General features: G+C 32.3%; 1 protein-coding gene across 1 annotated transcript in view; it reads right to left on the reverse strand.

Annotated features, from left to right (window-relative positions):
- Nucleotides 1-16697, reverse strand: part of LOC130895246 (protein O-mannosyl-transferase TMTC1-like) — a 136779-nt gene that overhangs the window by 90044 nt on the left and 30038 nt on the right. Inside the window, exon 3 of the mRNA XM_057802457.1 lies at nucleotides 15891-16184. Coding sequence (XP_057658440.1) covers nucleotides 15891-16174 — 284 coding nt within the window. The 5' untranslated portion in view covers nucleotides 16175-16184. The remainder of the gene's footprint in view (nucleotides 1-15890; nucleotides 16185-16697) is intronic.

Below are 16697 nucleotides of genomic sequence, written 5' to 3' on the forward strand. Positions count from 1 at the left end.
GTAAAGTTTAAGGTTACATGAGGAAATGGATTAATTAGATATTTTAAATCTATTTTTACTATTTATATTGAAACTGAGTGTTTAAAATATGAGTGTATGAAATAGAGTAATTATTAATAAATTAGACTCAATTACGACAAATATAAACAGATATGATACTAGTTTCAAGGAGATAATCGATGAAGGGGAAAAGAGGAACCGTGATATGAAAAGATGAAGTGTGGGTTGAACTCGCCCATCGGAGGTTCCGTATGAATTTCTAGGTACGTCTAAAAAGTTTAGGATTGGAGTCCCCAAGATTCTTCAAGATTTCCTAAAACTCATATTACTTACAGGAAACTATGATTAAACTAATTTGAATAGATGGATATCAAATTTAGGAAACAAGACAAGGCAAGTTTGCTTAAAAATGCAAACTGTATACATACACCAAAATTATTTTTCCCTTCAAGCTTTTCCGCTCAAGCTTTTGCCAATGAAGTCCTCTCATACCAAACTCTTTTTTTCTCCTTCATCATTTCATTGAAGCGTGGCTTTGGATAGACCCACGACCGATCAAGTTCTCTTCGGCAAGCCACCCCAGACTTTTCTAATGAGAACGGAAACTTCATCTACACTGGGTTTTGCGAGACAAATATTTCTCATTTTCATATCTTTAGAAGAAGTAGTGATTCGTTTCCAGCCACATTTCCCAGAGTAGTTTGCTTCTAAAGGTTTATTTGTCTGAATTTTTTTAAATTCTGTAAACGACAGACTTTGAAACACCGGCAATATTTACTATATTTTTCTTTACAAATGTTTAGAATGAACATATAATGTTTTAATTTTTCTATATTTTTTTTCAAGATGTGTCTGAAGATAAACTCAAACTAAAAAAATGAATGTTGATTTTTTTTTCAGTTTAACGTGCCTCGACAGCGCTGGTCATTGGCACACAAAAACAATCATAAGATACATAAGTTAAATAGAGAACTGTTAAAAAATCTATTACAATGCATAAATTAATTATATTTTCTTATACGGCTTGGTGACTTTAAGAAACTCCACGATTTTCTTCATTTCCGTCGGGCAGTTAAGTGTCTCCTTGAGGTTGGTTCTGATATGCGGTAGAATATTCTCTGCAGTCGGTGATGATGTGCTAAACAGTCACAGGAACTTGTTCGGCAGGCAGGACGACTTTCTGACGACATCAAATAACCGTGAGTAAGTTGTGTGTGGTTGATGCGAAGTCTTCTTATTGTCACAACTTCTCTCTTATTCAAAAAGTTTAGGGAAATGTGGGAAGTAGATGGGTGGAAGTGATGTAATGCCGTAGTACTCTTGCTCCATGTATCGCGTCAAGATTTTTTAATGAGGTGTTTGAAGTTAATCTTCGGATCATTGGCCAGCTGAACTGGGATATCAGAATAATTTTTTGTGGCTTCTTGACATGGTGATCTGCACTTTCGTTTCCAGCGATAATTTCATCATCATTCAAAGAAGACAACAACTTATTCTTGAAAATTGATAGTAGTAATCTAGTTATGAAAATTACACACGTAAATATTTGTTTCCCATATGTTTTGATTACCTCCTACTTGAATAGTTTTCATTTAATTTCAACTTAATGAGGTATAATCTCACTTATTTCACAATCGACGTAGATTGTTAGTGATGCTACTCGTCGGAAAGTCTTTTCCAACTTCTACTAGTCCAGCCCTGCTTCCAGAAATCCTCGATCCGAGAAATTATTTCACAATATAGGAATTTTCATTACATTTGTAAATGTTTTATTACTCTCTGAATGTTGTCAAGGCATGAAGTTATTGCTTTTAAAGTTGGAAATCTTCAACATAGCATCTCTCTGTTTTAAACACTGGAATAACACAAACAGGCTAGAATAGATTGTTCGAAAACTAAATTTGAGAGCGCATACACTAAACAGCTTTGTCGTTCCCTGCTCTGGTATGTTAATGTTCTAAATGGTTTCCAAATTCGGGAAAATGTGTCAAGAGCAAAATGCTACGGAAGAAACGAGCTAGATTAAAATTTTCACTCTCCAATATCTTTATAGTGTATTGGCCATGACAATCTCCATTTATCCTATCCTTGTCCACTTTTTGGAATCATTAAAAATCGTGAGATTTCCAACATATTTGTTTTATCTACTTAGATGTAAATGAAATTTAAATGAATATATTCATTCCTTATCGCATAGTAGCAATGCAAATTAATTTAAAAAATAATTGAGAAAGTTGACAATGGGGGTAAAGCCACTGGAGGACACCACAATTTATTATTGGTGAAATACAACAATGAATCAAATTATAAGTTGATACAGAGTGGTGTCCGAGGCAAAAAAAGCTTGAAATTATTCTTGAACAAATATATGCAAAAAAACTTTTTGACCTACATTCTATTCAAAAACTTTTTTTCTAAGCTATGTGGCTTACACTCGAATACTCCTTCAATGTCAAAAAATGCCATCAGACCACCGCTCAATGTACTCTCTAGCTTCTCTTATAGAATGATATGATTTGGAATTGGTGTAGCGTGTCCTCGCGGCTTCGGAATATACACTATTTTTATGTCTTTCCATTGTTCAGGACCATAGCTCAGAGCAAGGCAGGATCTAAAGATCTTACCAAGTAAAAAGTCCAGTGCTTGTGGATGTAGAAGAGGAAATTTAAATTATTTGCTTTGCATATTTGGACCTGGATGCCACCTTTCATTCATTGTAAATGTTCTGGATAATACTTCATTTGACAGCATTCCAATTATTCATATTTTCCTGTTGAATTCACAATGGTAGAATAAGAACAAAATATTTGTGCCATTTACAATTTGAGATGCAAACTAGCTACGAGCGTTTCAAATTTTGGGAGTGATTTTATTCATAATTTGCACAAATCAATATTCTGTTCTGGGCTAGTTTTTGAGATATTGCAATAGCAGAGTGAAACTATGATCCAAAATACTCCGGTATATTTTAGGAATGGGAATATCTTCAAATAATTCACGGAAAATTCTCAATATTCGCGTTGGAACTATTCTTCACATAAATATAATTTAAAACCACTACTCTAGTAGGATCAAAAGACAAAATTAAATAATGAAAACATATTGAAAGATGGATGATAATCAAAATCTGCGAGTGTGTACCGTCAAATTCTAGCAACAAAATCAAATTTGTGTTAATTAAACACTATTATATGATGGACCCTATGATCAGACTTCTTCCTAAAATAATAAAATGAATACAAATTGATGTTGTGTACTTTCTACACACTGACAATGCAAACTTATCCCTAATAAAATTATTTCTGTACAACCAGTGAGGAATGATATAAAAACACAGATACACGTATATAGATTTTACTTCAGACCTATTTGTTGCTAATATCATGGATTTTTTCTGAGGTAAGTCGTTTCTAGGCGATGATAGAACATAATTCAGTGAGATCTATTTAATTCAATTACACTGGTCAATCAGAACACAATATTTTTTGATTCGCTATGTTGACCAACTAATAACGTAAACTTGCTTCAATATATGTTGATGAAAACCAGCTGAATCTATTCCATAGACCTCCTTAAAGCATGTATGGTAAATGGTTAAAGATATTTTTAACATCTGCTACGTCAATTCATCCTCGAATAGTACTAGGAAGGGATTCGCAATTTTTCTGTTCCCAACAATTTTTTTCTCACAAACAAAATTTCAAAAACTGTATGATGATGTCTCATTTTTAGAAATCGACAAAAAAGTTCATTTTATTGGTAACAACATAAACACAATTCTCTCCTTTCAGCGTATTGGTTGAACAGTAATAATTTTATTACGAACTTTCGCGCACCTCTCAACAAAATATTCTAGATTGAAGTTTTCACACATTCAGAGTTATTATTCCAGGGATTGTTACGTTTAAATTTCCCAGAGGATATCCAAATATTACTTTAGTGCTATTGTTTTTTATTGCTAGTATTTGAAGTCTCAATATGATAGAAGTGAAAATTTAAGCGTGAATATATAGAATCAAACTTCTATTCTAATACTATGTAGTTATTTTCTCGTGTATTATGTACTTATTTCCTCGTACTAAATTGAAAGCCATAAGAAGTGCAGCTTCTCAATTTCTCCCTCAACAAAAATATGTTATTTTCTTTGGCCACTTGACATTTTCATACTGCTGCAATTTCCAGTGACGTCGACTCTTAGTTCCTATCAAGTAGCTCTATTTTTTCAATTTATTGACATTAAAATATTTCAGTGCTCGCTCATGTCTTGAACATCAACATGGTTACTAATTTATGAGCTTCGTTTAACAAGGATATGAGTATAATTTTCCCAAACTACTACGGAGATAATTGTGTGTTTCTCCATCAGCTGCTGATATTGGCAAATTATTCTAATAAGATACAATCTTAAAAGTGCAGACAAAAATTGAAATTGGGAATAATGGAATGATAAAATCAGAAAAATTATAGAAACAGTCAAAATGGTATTAAAGAGGATGAACAAAAATATACTCAAAAAGGTTTCTAACAAGATGTCAGCATAAGATTCTGCAAATAATGTGTAATGTCAATCCTAAACTATCGAGTAGAAAAGTAGATAATAAACATGAGGAAGGGCCTTTATGACGTTAATAAAACTCGAGGAAGTAGACAATTCCATACAGGGTGTTTCTATATTCGACCAACAACGCTCTACCACAGAAAACAGATATGAATTATCAAATTGCAACATATACATTACTGAGCTTTGAATATTCTAATCCTACTTTATATCTTACAAAAATACATACTATTCTATTACGTTATGTAAGAAAGGGAAATGATCAGAAATAATATACATATATAAAAAAAATTGACCTAACAATGGATTTAATATGAAACAGAAATGAGCTACATCCGACCAAACGACCCTGAATGATCACTCATTTTAATTGGTCACACTAACACCTCAGAATTTGGTTTGACGTGTGATTATGTAACAGATTTGCGGATGTCTCTGTAACTAATCAACGTCCGCAAATTACACCTTGCATGATTGCCAGATATGTGAACTGTTAACATCGGGTATTTTCTGGTTTATGGTTAATGGAATTATTCGGATTAAATTCATTCGTTATTAAAATTAATATAAATAACATTTTTCGAGCTTAGTGAATGATTGTTTAGGTCATTTGATATTTATTTTTATTATCTGAATCTGAATTATGAAGATTGAACGCTCATCATTTTAATGAAATTGAGAAAAATGGCATAATTTCTGATTTACGTAACTCATCATCTAATTTGATAGAAAAATGCAAGAAATATCGAATTTACAGAAAAGCACAGAAATTTTGTAAGTCCTCTAATAATTTTTCTATAGTGAAAAATTTGGATACAAGGGCTTACGTAGCTTAGAATACGATTCATAGTAACTGTCTGGTCTGTTCCATATGGTAATGGAATTGTTTAACAGGACTAAAAAAAATCTAAATTCTATCGAAAGATCTCTGTCCAACAATTTCTTTAATATAATATACCGTTTCGCAAGGAAAAGCTTTGTGGATAAAATTATGAGTTAATTTCATACTTGAAACTCTACTACACCAAAATTATCACACTAATTACAAGACATCACTAGTAATACTTTACTTTACTAGATTTCAATTTTTTCGGATCGTTTATCGCGTAACAATTATCAACTAAGTAACTACTTTAAGCTACTGTTTCATATATATTCTTACAATTACTTTAGAATATTGTGAAACACAAAACTATATAGTAAACTTTTTTTCAAGAAATATCTAGAGAACAGTCATGGCTATTCAATAATAGATGGAGCTACCTACCATCTTTTATAGTTGTTTTTCTACATCAAGTTATGACTGATGCCTTTAAGTGACGTGTAGCGATACACCTTTCACACATTAGATTATCGCCGGCACGTTTGCCTACTCATCACAATAATTTTCTATAGAAAACATCTGTTGTCTACCGGTCACAGTAATACAAACCTTTTGAAATACTATAAATTCTACTACTACTTTAAGTTCTTTTTATTCACAAACTACCACAACTAATAGTTACTTTCCGCGAGACTGATGTTTTGGAAAAAAGCGAGGATGTATTTTGTACCTTGAAGAGACATTCCGTTTTTTTGTACAAATGTAGTATATAACTATGTATCACACAGAATGTTTTTTTAAAATACCAATAAAGGGAAATATGAAATCTCTAATATAATAGAGATCGGAGCTGACCTAGTTGTATATGACAATGAGGCCAAGTATAAGATTTATTCCTACTGTTACAATCGAACAAAATTAAGAACGTGGCGTCATATATTCTTAATTTGTTTGTATTTTCGAATTGTAATCTTTAGTAATCAAGCAGTAATTGGTTGGAAATTAGTATTTTTTCTGAGAAAAGTCACTTGCTTGTTCCATTTACATAGTTTTCTAGAAAATTGTATATTTTGGAATATTCGTACTTCAAATACATGCGCGTCCATAGAGAATGCGCGGTGACTGGGACCTGCAGCGGTCGAGAGGAACTTTCGCATGCAGATGGCCACATTGATGCGCGAGCTTTTACAGCGGTTCGACGTATGTAATAAACTGTAATTAGTTACTATATTCTATAGAGCTAACCTCTATTTGATACTTCGCGTCGGTCATCACAATCGCGCTAAATTTGCACTGTGGATGCACGCTAAGAAGTAACATATACAGATCTAGAAATTAACCGATCTGAAAAATGAAAACTTGCAGCTCATTGATGTAAAGTTTGATAGTGTACAATACATCCATTTGCATAATTAAGCTTGGTTTGATATATGTAGTAGTTTACATGTTATTCACAAGATTATATATATTCGCCAACGTAGTTGTTGGTCAAACAAATATAATGCCAAAAAAGTCAAAATCTTCACAAAACGTTTGCCAAAGATTGAATAAATAGTGTTAATCGGTGTAATCTTCTTAAGGAAAATTTGATTATTTTTGTCTTATTTAGAAATGATGGAACGATAAAATTTAGGTATTTTATTGTTCTGTGGAAGCCTCACTTTCCAATTATTCTCGAATATCAACTCACGTATTCTTCATTCCCGTAAAAATTTCACAGATCCTATGTCGTCTAAATATAAGAAAAATTTTCGGCAAAACTAAACAGCGGTATATTGATTAATATGCGATTTTATCGTAACGTCGACCATCTCCTTTATATTTACCAAGCCCTGTCCTACGCCCTTAACCACATGCTTTATTTGAGCGAGGATTAGGTTCAATCTTTTACAAAGCCCTTGTGAAATAAAATTGCTTTGATTTCCACTATCCAGTAAACAACGACAAATCACCTTTTTACCTCCACTCTTTATCTCTATCATAGCAGTACAAAATAAAACATGAGAAATATCAGAAGACGTGCCTTCCTTATCACACTCCTCTGAACAATTAAAGCTATACACGGCTTTTTCTGAAGGTTTATTTTCCCCGGTACCCGCATTATTTATTGGCGCCGGTACCTTGATACCGGTTCTCGCTTCTGAGGTTTCTGCACTGCGAACATCTAGGTAGTAGGCATTTCCAATAAGGATGTATACCTATCAAGCAGTTAAAACAGAACCTCGCCTTCTTCATCCCATCTAATTTCTCATCCAAGCTAAGCCGTTTAAATCTTTCACACCACATACATTTTCTTCCACTTTCATTCACATTATCAGCAAAACTCGCTTCTTTTTCTAAAATTTCAGACTTATTTTTGAAGAACTTGTTTAGATCGTACAATTTGGGAGAATCTACCTCATATTTATCCGATTCCCAATCTCTGCGCGTTACACTATCAAATTTATTTGACACTAAATAAATGATCAACGGGTCCCAACTTTTTAAATATATTTTTAGCGATTTTATAGTCATAAAGGTTTCTCAGTTCTGTGTGACTTTCCTATTGCACAACAGGGTGCTCGAAAATAGCCCGAATATGGTTGTGGAAAATTAAATTTTTGATTTAAAACCAAATTTAGGCACATCAATTGGCTGTAACTGAAATGAATCTGGCAATGCTGTTTCCAAAGCACGGGCACTAGGAGCGGAATGACTGGATGAACTTATCAAGCTATTATCATTATTCTGAGCGAAAAATGAACTGTTTTGTTGCGAAAATGACCTTGATTGTCCTACAAACCTAGCAAATTCATTCTCAAAGTGCTCCCGTTCTTTTATATTTTGCTCATTGGCAGCTGTGTTATACTGCTCCAATCTTCGATTGAATCTCTTGGTATTCATCCGAAATAAGCTGTCCCTTTCCTAACTTTACCTCCAACGTACTATAACTTAATTCAGTAAAAGGATCTTCTAACTTTGTCTCTGAAAAGGCATTCCCTAAACTAGTTAGTCTACCTTTGAGAACTGCCCGTTTACGTTTTAGAGTTAAATTATCAACGGTTTCCCTCATAATCATTCAAGAGGAGAATGAGTAGAAAGGAAACATAAGATAGGAGATAAGTAGATTTTTAGATCGTTATAAATGCTAAGAAAACCGTTCGCCATAAAGAGACATTCTGAAGGAAATAATCATAAATTGTTATTATTTATAGAAAATATTTACAGGAGGCATTGAATCACAATCAAACATTTTCTAATTGAACTTCATACTGTTCAACATCGAGAATTTAAATGTAGAATAATTCAGTTGATTAGCCTAGAGCCCTACAACTTATCAAATAGAAACAAAAAAAACTATAATAAATGTTCGACGTGCGTACCTTGCACTTCTATACACTTCTGGAGTCTACTGAAGATATTTCTTTGAACGTTGAAGAGCATTCCAAGATTCTGCTTTATATCGTCACAATGGATCTATTCTATCGATCATTTCGTTCCTTTTAACCGGTGTTGCAAATACCAAGCTTTTAAGATATCCCAAAAAATGTATTCAATTCAGGGGAACGTGGTGGCTATACAAATGGACCTCCCCGACCAATTCACCTATTAGGAAAAATGTTATAATTTCTAATATAAGGGGGAAGTTTAGGAAGTGGCCTGAAGCACATGTCTCTGCGAATGGAGGAGCATCTCATAACATGGGTAGGAAACCATTTTGGAGAAATTTTTTTTATCGCTAACCATTTGGGTTATTATCAAAAACATATGGACCTACTAAATTATTACCCACTATTCCTGTCCACACATTAACACAATAAGGATGTTTATTCTGTTCTGTTGTACGAGAAAAATTTTCTTATGTCTCAGCTTTATATTCACATCATCTACTCACTCCCTAATTTTTTGCTCGGTTCACTCGTATAATACTGTGATACTGTGACACTAAAACGCATAGAACCATTATCTATTATACACATTCTCATTTCTCACGTTCCTAATAACTATTAAAAAGCAACTCCCTCTACAAAGTCAACGCGTTTAACTAATTACTGAGAAGCATTTTTTAAGACTGGAATTATGTTAATAGACTCTTTGTTCAGCCACAAATCGGGTAAGACCCTTCGTAGTACTAACTTCAGGTAAGCTTGTAGTCAAATAACTATTAATTATTCACCGCCTGGGATCCCCCGTGTGATTTATTAGCTTCAGGATAATTGTTATGAAAGGTACGTTGAAATTATGTATCATCTATGAAAAGCATTGGCGTTGTTGACGGTTAGATTTGTTCATCTAAAATTACCTTGGATATACGATTAGTTTGCATATGCTTTATAAAATATGTATCGTTATGTATTAATTGGACAATTCAAGAGGATTTTGCGTTGAGGAAACAACTTTGGGTCTAGTTAATAACGTTGTTATTATTAACGACTTTTGGTGTTTACGGGAGAAATTGAAACTTGGAAAATCTCCTTATCGTATTTATTGACCTTGGGATCAAATTATGAAGTAATTCTCATAATTCATATTGTTCAGTTTCTCTAACAACGCTAAAAATTTATTACAGTTTAAGACCAGAGGGAAAAAAGTAATAACGTTTCCTTTTCAATTAGAAATAAATTGAGTTGTATTATTTTGCCTGAATTTATTCATGTTACTCAGTTTTTAATCTTTTTTTGATATCGTAATAAATAGATAAACTGAGAAATATTCTAGTACTCTAATTTTTAAGTAAATATATCTATTATCACACAGAAAATAGACAGAATAAAAAAAAAACATTAAGTTAAGGACTTTTCAGAATTTTTGTATATCTCTTTTCTAACATGCAAATTGTCTAGGTCCATTTTTGATGTGAATAAAGTGTATTAATATTACTACAGAAAAGAAGATCAGTTTTTCAGTAACCGAAATTGCTGGCGCATGTACCAGGCAACTATTTTATAACTGGAAGTCCATCAAGCCCACGTCAACTAAAGCGGTTGTAAACAAACCTTATTGTTTGACATACTGTACTTAATGATTATTATTAGTTTAATTTCATGAACTATTAGTGAGAGTGAAAGTTATTTGTATTTTTCCATAGCTTCCTTAAAGTAACCAAGTACTAAAAAAAGAGGTGTGCATATCAACCTCGTCCTTCTCGCGTGGATGAAAACTCAAGTTCCAATAGCACAATAAAAGTCAGGAAAATCCGAATTTAGTTTTTACCACAATTACCTGTGAAATTTTTATATGATACTCTAAAACTATAATCCCATTTTTCAGTGTTACAAAATCAGACAATTGCACAAATAAATAATAAAATGCGTAGTTGTTTTATCAATCAATAATCAGTTAACCACACTTCTCCTTGTTTTCAATGAGTCTTTATTTTTCTTGGTGTAAAAGAAGCAACTTTTTTCTCTGAGTAAGTTTAATAACCGGCTATTCCGTCAACGCGTTTTTCAAAATCGGTTACCGGTAGATAAAAGTTTGGGACAAAAACTTTCTCTTCTGTATTAGTATTAAGTTTGTTCCATTTATGTAGAATCATTTTACTATGATGTAGGAAGCATGCATATAAAGGTTATTTTCCACTTTTCAATTATGATTAACTTCACTTCTAGAAAGAAAATACAAATATTTTGTTTGTATACGTTCCGTTTTGGAAATTGGATTCTAACTGTTTTAAGCTAACAAAGGAAAAATAAGTTAAAGTTTGGAGTGCAGAAGCCTAGTAGCTATAATCCTTGATATGACATGCTGATACAAAGTTAATATTTACAATGCTAATCCTCTAACTCGTTATACAAGGATTATATTCGTTGGGGAGCTATAGGAATAAAATTCGATTGTTTCATAGAGCTTATGTAAGTGTGTTGCGTTCGCTCTCATATTCTTTAGATATTATAACAGAAAGGTACTAACGGCAACGTTGCTTTTCCGAACAGCAGCTAAAAACTAAAAGGTGTGCTTAGGAGAGAGAACAGAGACAGACACAGAAAGAACCACATGTTTAAGTTTAATTTAATAAAATATATCGTTACTCTGCCTTTACAAAGTTTATTATTTACAATTATTGTAATATTTCATAGAATAGTGTTTCTTCATGAATAAATGTGAAAGTTGGTCAAGTTGTATATGTTGCAATCGCATCCTGAATGAACTAGTGTAAACTCCTGGAAACGAGAAGCTCAATAAAGCTGCGAGCATCGTAATACACAATGTGTGGAGCATGTGTGATTTTCCAGAACATCTATTGTAAGCTTTTAATTAAGACATACGTAAGAAAGTATATATACACGGTTTATACCAAAAAAGAACCTACTCTACTATCTTTGCATCAAACCATCGGATAGACCTGTCAGACATGAGCATCACCGTCACCGATTGTACGTGGACGATGTGCGTAAATTCAAAGTGATTTTCCATCATTTGTCGCAATGGAAAAAATATTACTAGTATTACTAATCGATGCTACTCACTGTCTTAGATTATGAAAGTGCTGGGAAAAAATAATATATTAAGTCACACGATCACTTGGACAAGTGTTGTTTGATATATTCACCAAGAAAATGCACCAGGGTATTTAAAACCTTGCAGAAGTATTTAACAAAATACTGTAAAGTCTCGACGTAGCTTTTTGCAAAATTTTGATTGAAAATTTCGATCAAAGAACACAGGTTTTATGACAAAAATAACGGTTGAAATTGATAGGACAAACGCACTAAAGGTATTTCTGAAAATTTACTTTCAGGATTACAAAAGCTGAAAACTTCGATAAAAAGTGTTATTAAATCAAATGTGGTCCACAGGAAAGATATAAAGATATGGTCCCTACTTTCCGATGGAAGTATTTTGAAACGAGAAATTGGAATATGAAATTGTCTATAATATTATACAGCACAACTTCAAATTTCACACATTATATTGCCAAATGTTTCAGTTATTTTTGGGTGAAGTTTTTTTGAAATATAATTAGCTTCATTCACAACTATATTTCATGAATTTGTACCATGGGTTGGTTGTTGGTTAAGCTTCACGAAATAAGATCTAATATGATAGAAAGTATTGCTAAAATTTTGGAAAATATCTGAAAGGAAAATTGAAGTACTGGGGATACAAAAATGAGCTAGCAGAGTATCAGGGCATAACTTGAAATGTTTATCAAGTACAAATTTAGTTGTTTTGCATTTTTTAAACAGAGAGCAAAAAAATTTGTTAGTCACGACAGTTTGAATTATTCACCGCTATAAACTACGCGTGAGGAGGAAAATACAATAGAAGGAATATTTGTTTGTAATAGCGACATATAAACTACCGAAATGGACTCATTATCATTAGTTTTTTTTTTCATTTCTCAGAGAAATATGATTGGTTACACTGCTTTCTCCATTGACATGTCAAATTTCCAGACTTTCTTTGCAAAGATATGTGTTGTAAGTGTTTTCTAACTATCCTGTAAAATTTTTTATAATAATAATGCTTATTGGTGGAAAAATTCCTCATAAAATGGGTAGTTCAAGTTAATAGGTTTTAGATTACTTTCAGTCTGGAGGCTCTAACTTTGTTTTCGAAACGCGCGTCAGACAGTGCAATTGTGAGTGTTGGTATAGTGGTAGTTTTTTCATTATGAATGGTTCCAAAAAATTCCATCTTAATAGTGGATATATTTGGTATAAATATATTAAGTATCGCGGCATATGTATAGAATGTCATCTGGATATGGATATATAAAATATACCGTGGACATTTGAGTATATTCTATACGGTAGAATTTAGCTTCTGGGCTTTGTCTATACAATAATATATGATTATGACTCAATACATTTGATTCTTCCAATCCACTTATGGAGATGGCCACATATATGTGGAAAGTTTATCAATAATCTTTTGTAAACAGCAAACAGAATATTGATGAGTTAAGTTACGTAATCAAAACACTATGTATTTTTTCAACAGTTTACGATTTCTATTTGCTATCCATGAAAAAAATAGAAACCTTTATGATTTGAACCTGTATACAAATGAATCGATGTAATTAGGATTTTGACACCATCATTACAAATTCAGAGTATCATGGGTGACAATGAAACTCAATCCTTTACTTCTCGAATATAGTTAAGTAATTAATACTTTGGAAAATGAGTACATCCCTGACAAGAAAGAACTTCTACTTGTTGATGGTTTTAAGTGACTTAGAATGTACAAGAAACTGTGGGAAAAGCGCATCTGCAAAAAGTTGTGGTTTGCCTTTAGGAAGTAACATCGTTCTTTCGATTTATTGTATGAAATATTCCGTTGGATAATTTTCCAAGAAAATGATAAATTATACGGGAAAGATTCAGTAGGCTAAGATAAGATAGATAAGATTTCCTGAATTTGGTAGGATGAATGTTTGGAAGTTAAATATGCTGTTATACGATGCGGAATGTGTTTCAGCAAAAACTTTATGGTTAGGAATGAATGTAACCGTGAGCAAATAAAATCATTAAACGGAAAAATAAGTGCCAGTTGTCTACATAGAAATAATGAATAGACATTGCAAGTAATAAAATTAGGATAATAGCATTAAAACAAAAGAAGATTTGGGTAGGTGAGTTTACTATGGCAACTTAAAATTCATAAGAGCATTTTTTCCACAAATAGAATATTTCAGCTTCATAAAAGAGTCTGAAGCTGGACAGATTCCATAATAATCGAATGAAGAGTTATGGTATTGTATGAGATATAAGTGCGTTTCGCATACTGCAAATAGAAAGTTTAGTTCCTATAAATTGAAATTGAAGAGTATAACACGTATAAAATATTGTTTTCAACTCATTATATTAAGTTTTGTCTTGTTTAAGACAAGTACACAATATTTAATAATTTGATTGTCTGAAAACCTGTTTGTATACTCAGCACAATGGAGATGGATCAACCGTTTCCAAAACTATCACAAGATATAAAGGGACTGAAAATGTTGGAATTTGTTCCATATCTGGCAGGACTGCACTGAATATGCTACTTCAAGAATCTTTCTCCAATATTTTCCAACCAGTTGGCATTAGACGACAGTGTCACTCAGATGTCCGTTATTATCAAATTCACTACAATTGAGTAGTTACAGAAGTTAATTCAAATTTCATATTGTAGTATTTTCAATTAATTAAAAAGAAGGGAATCGGTGAATATCATGCAAGCAATATCAGCTCTATTTCTCTATGACAACGATATTAAGTTGTTCCTGGAAAAAACGACTCACATGATAAGTCTCCGTATCAGACTTGTTTAAGAAAACATCTTCGTAAACATCTGAAATTTTGAAGTACATATACAATAATCTCGAAATAATAAAGTGATCAAAGGCTCAAAAACATATTGTGTTAACAAATAAACTAGAAAATTCTTTGAATTGTTTATAGATGTTTTAGAACACTAAGTTCTGCATGAGACTGGTTGCACATTTTTGCACTCGTTGCCATACTAGTGCCCATAAAAGTTGAGACAGTTTTCTTAATTTTTTCTTGTTCTTACTTGAAGTTTTCTTTATCATATCATCTAAACTAACTCATTTATCAGTAAAGTGATTATTATGTAGTGTAGAATGTGTAGAATGAAACCAAAAATGAAATTTTTCAATAATCGTTTCTGTATAGTATCACTTTAAGTTTGGATCATTTCTTATCATGGTTATCATCAATGGTGACAGTTTGTTTAATTGATATTATTCAATAAGTGTTATTACACATATTTTGAAAATAATACTAAATGTAAAAATATAGATAATATTAAGAAATGGTTTGATATAGAATACGATAAGATCCATTCAACTGATATAAAAATGGAGGCGGCATAATAAAAAATACAATTCCTGTTATCAATTAATGATGATTTTATTTTAAAACAAGAAAAATTGGTAGAAGTAAAAGATAAAATGAATGGAAAGTAAGCTACAGAGGTCGATATTTGGCTGTCGTTGGACGACTCGACTCATCTTCGAGGTCCGACGTCCCATATATGTAGTCCAGGTCGGACTGCGATGGTTGGTGTTCTGGTTTCATTCTACGCAAAGTTTATTTTTCTCTAACTTCTATAATAACTACGTTATTATTGAATGAGTTTATTCAGGTGATTTAACCGAAAAACAACAACTTTTCAGAAATGTGGATGCAATGCTAAATTTAATGTTTTTTATAGTAACCATGTTATCGATATTACGAGTCATTTTAGAGATATTACCATAAAAAAGCAAAAATACCCCTTTTGGGGTTAGTTTTCCACTAATTTTAGGTTTAACGTTTCTGGCCTATTACCTTTACTGTCAATATATAGTTGATAGCATCTTAGTATATTCACTATAACATTTTATTTTTATTTGGAACATTCCAATACAGATTGGAATTCATTATTATTAACTCTCAAACCTACAAAAGAAAGCTTCGTAAAAGTGATTCACGATGGAACTACAATAAAAGATTTCCAACAGGTACACTTTCGATCATGTAGTTCTGGTTCATTTTATCAGAAAGCCTGAGCTATAATAATCAATAGATCACTTACCTGAATGTAAGAACGGTGAATGGTCTATAAGATTTATGGCTGGTCATTTCTGCCATGGGCGTTCCCCAGAAATCGTTCATGAAAATACGTCCGAGCGGATTATTAGCTAGAACGTCTTTATTACGTATCACAGCAGGAATGTCATCGTGCACGAAATCACCATTTAGTCCGTTCAAATGACATATAACCGCGACAGTGCTAACTACGCTATAAAGGGACCAGGTGCTTTGTTCCTCGACTTTTTTTTCGGATTCTTGATTTGTATGTGAAAGTTTCCTCTTCATTTTTATTGAACTACAAACAAAACAGATTGTTCACAAAAAGGAAGTGAGTAAAAGAAAAATTGAATAATCGTGAAAAATCTATTCAGCAAATTATATCGGTAGAAGCTGATATCATTCATAAATTACTTTGTAATATTTCACCAAAATAGCTACTGTAAGTACGAGTTATACACAAACTCATATTCAGAACCCTTCGAGGGAGAGATATTCTGTTGCAATGAATCTGCAGATCAGATCAGTGGTTTTTGTGTTCATAATATAACCTTACCTACTTTCGAAAATAATATCATTCAGTTAATTTTCTTACTGTTTCTTCCAAACTTGAAAACATGAGTTGTCTCCATGAATGCAATCAATTCCTTCGATTGTTAGAGAAAACTTTCTTCGGGTTTACAAGGTAATCTTTCTGTAATTTAGCAATCTGCAAATTCTGCTGTAATTTTTTACTTTCTCAAGATAGTCATTTGAAATTATTTTTACGTAGCAGTTATTGTTAAATCTCATTGTTCTAATTCAGAAAAGA

This window comes from Diorhabda carinulata, chromosome 6 (genome assembly GCF_026250575.1).
Source record: "Diorhabda carinulata isolate Delta chromosome 6, icDioCari1.1, whole genome shotgun sequence".
Classification (NCBI taxonomy): domain Eukaryota; kingdom Metazoa; phylum Arthropoda; class Insecta; order Coleoptera; family Chrysomelidae; genus Diorhabda; species Diorhabda carinulata.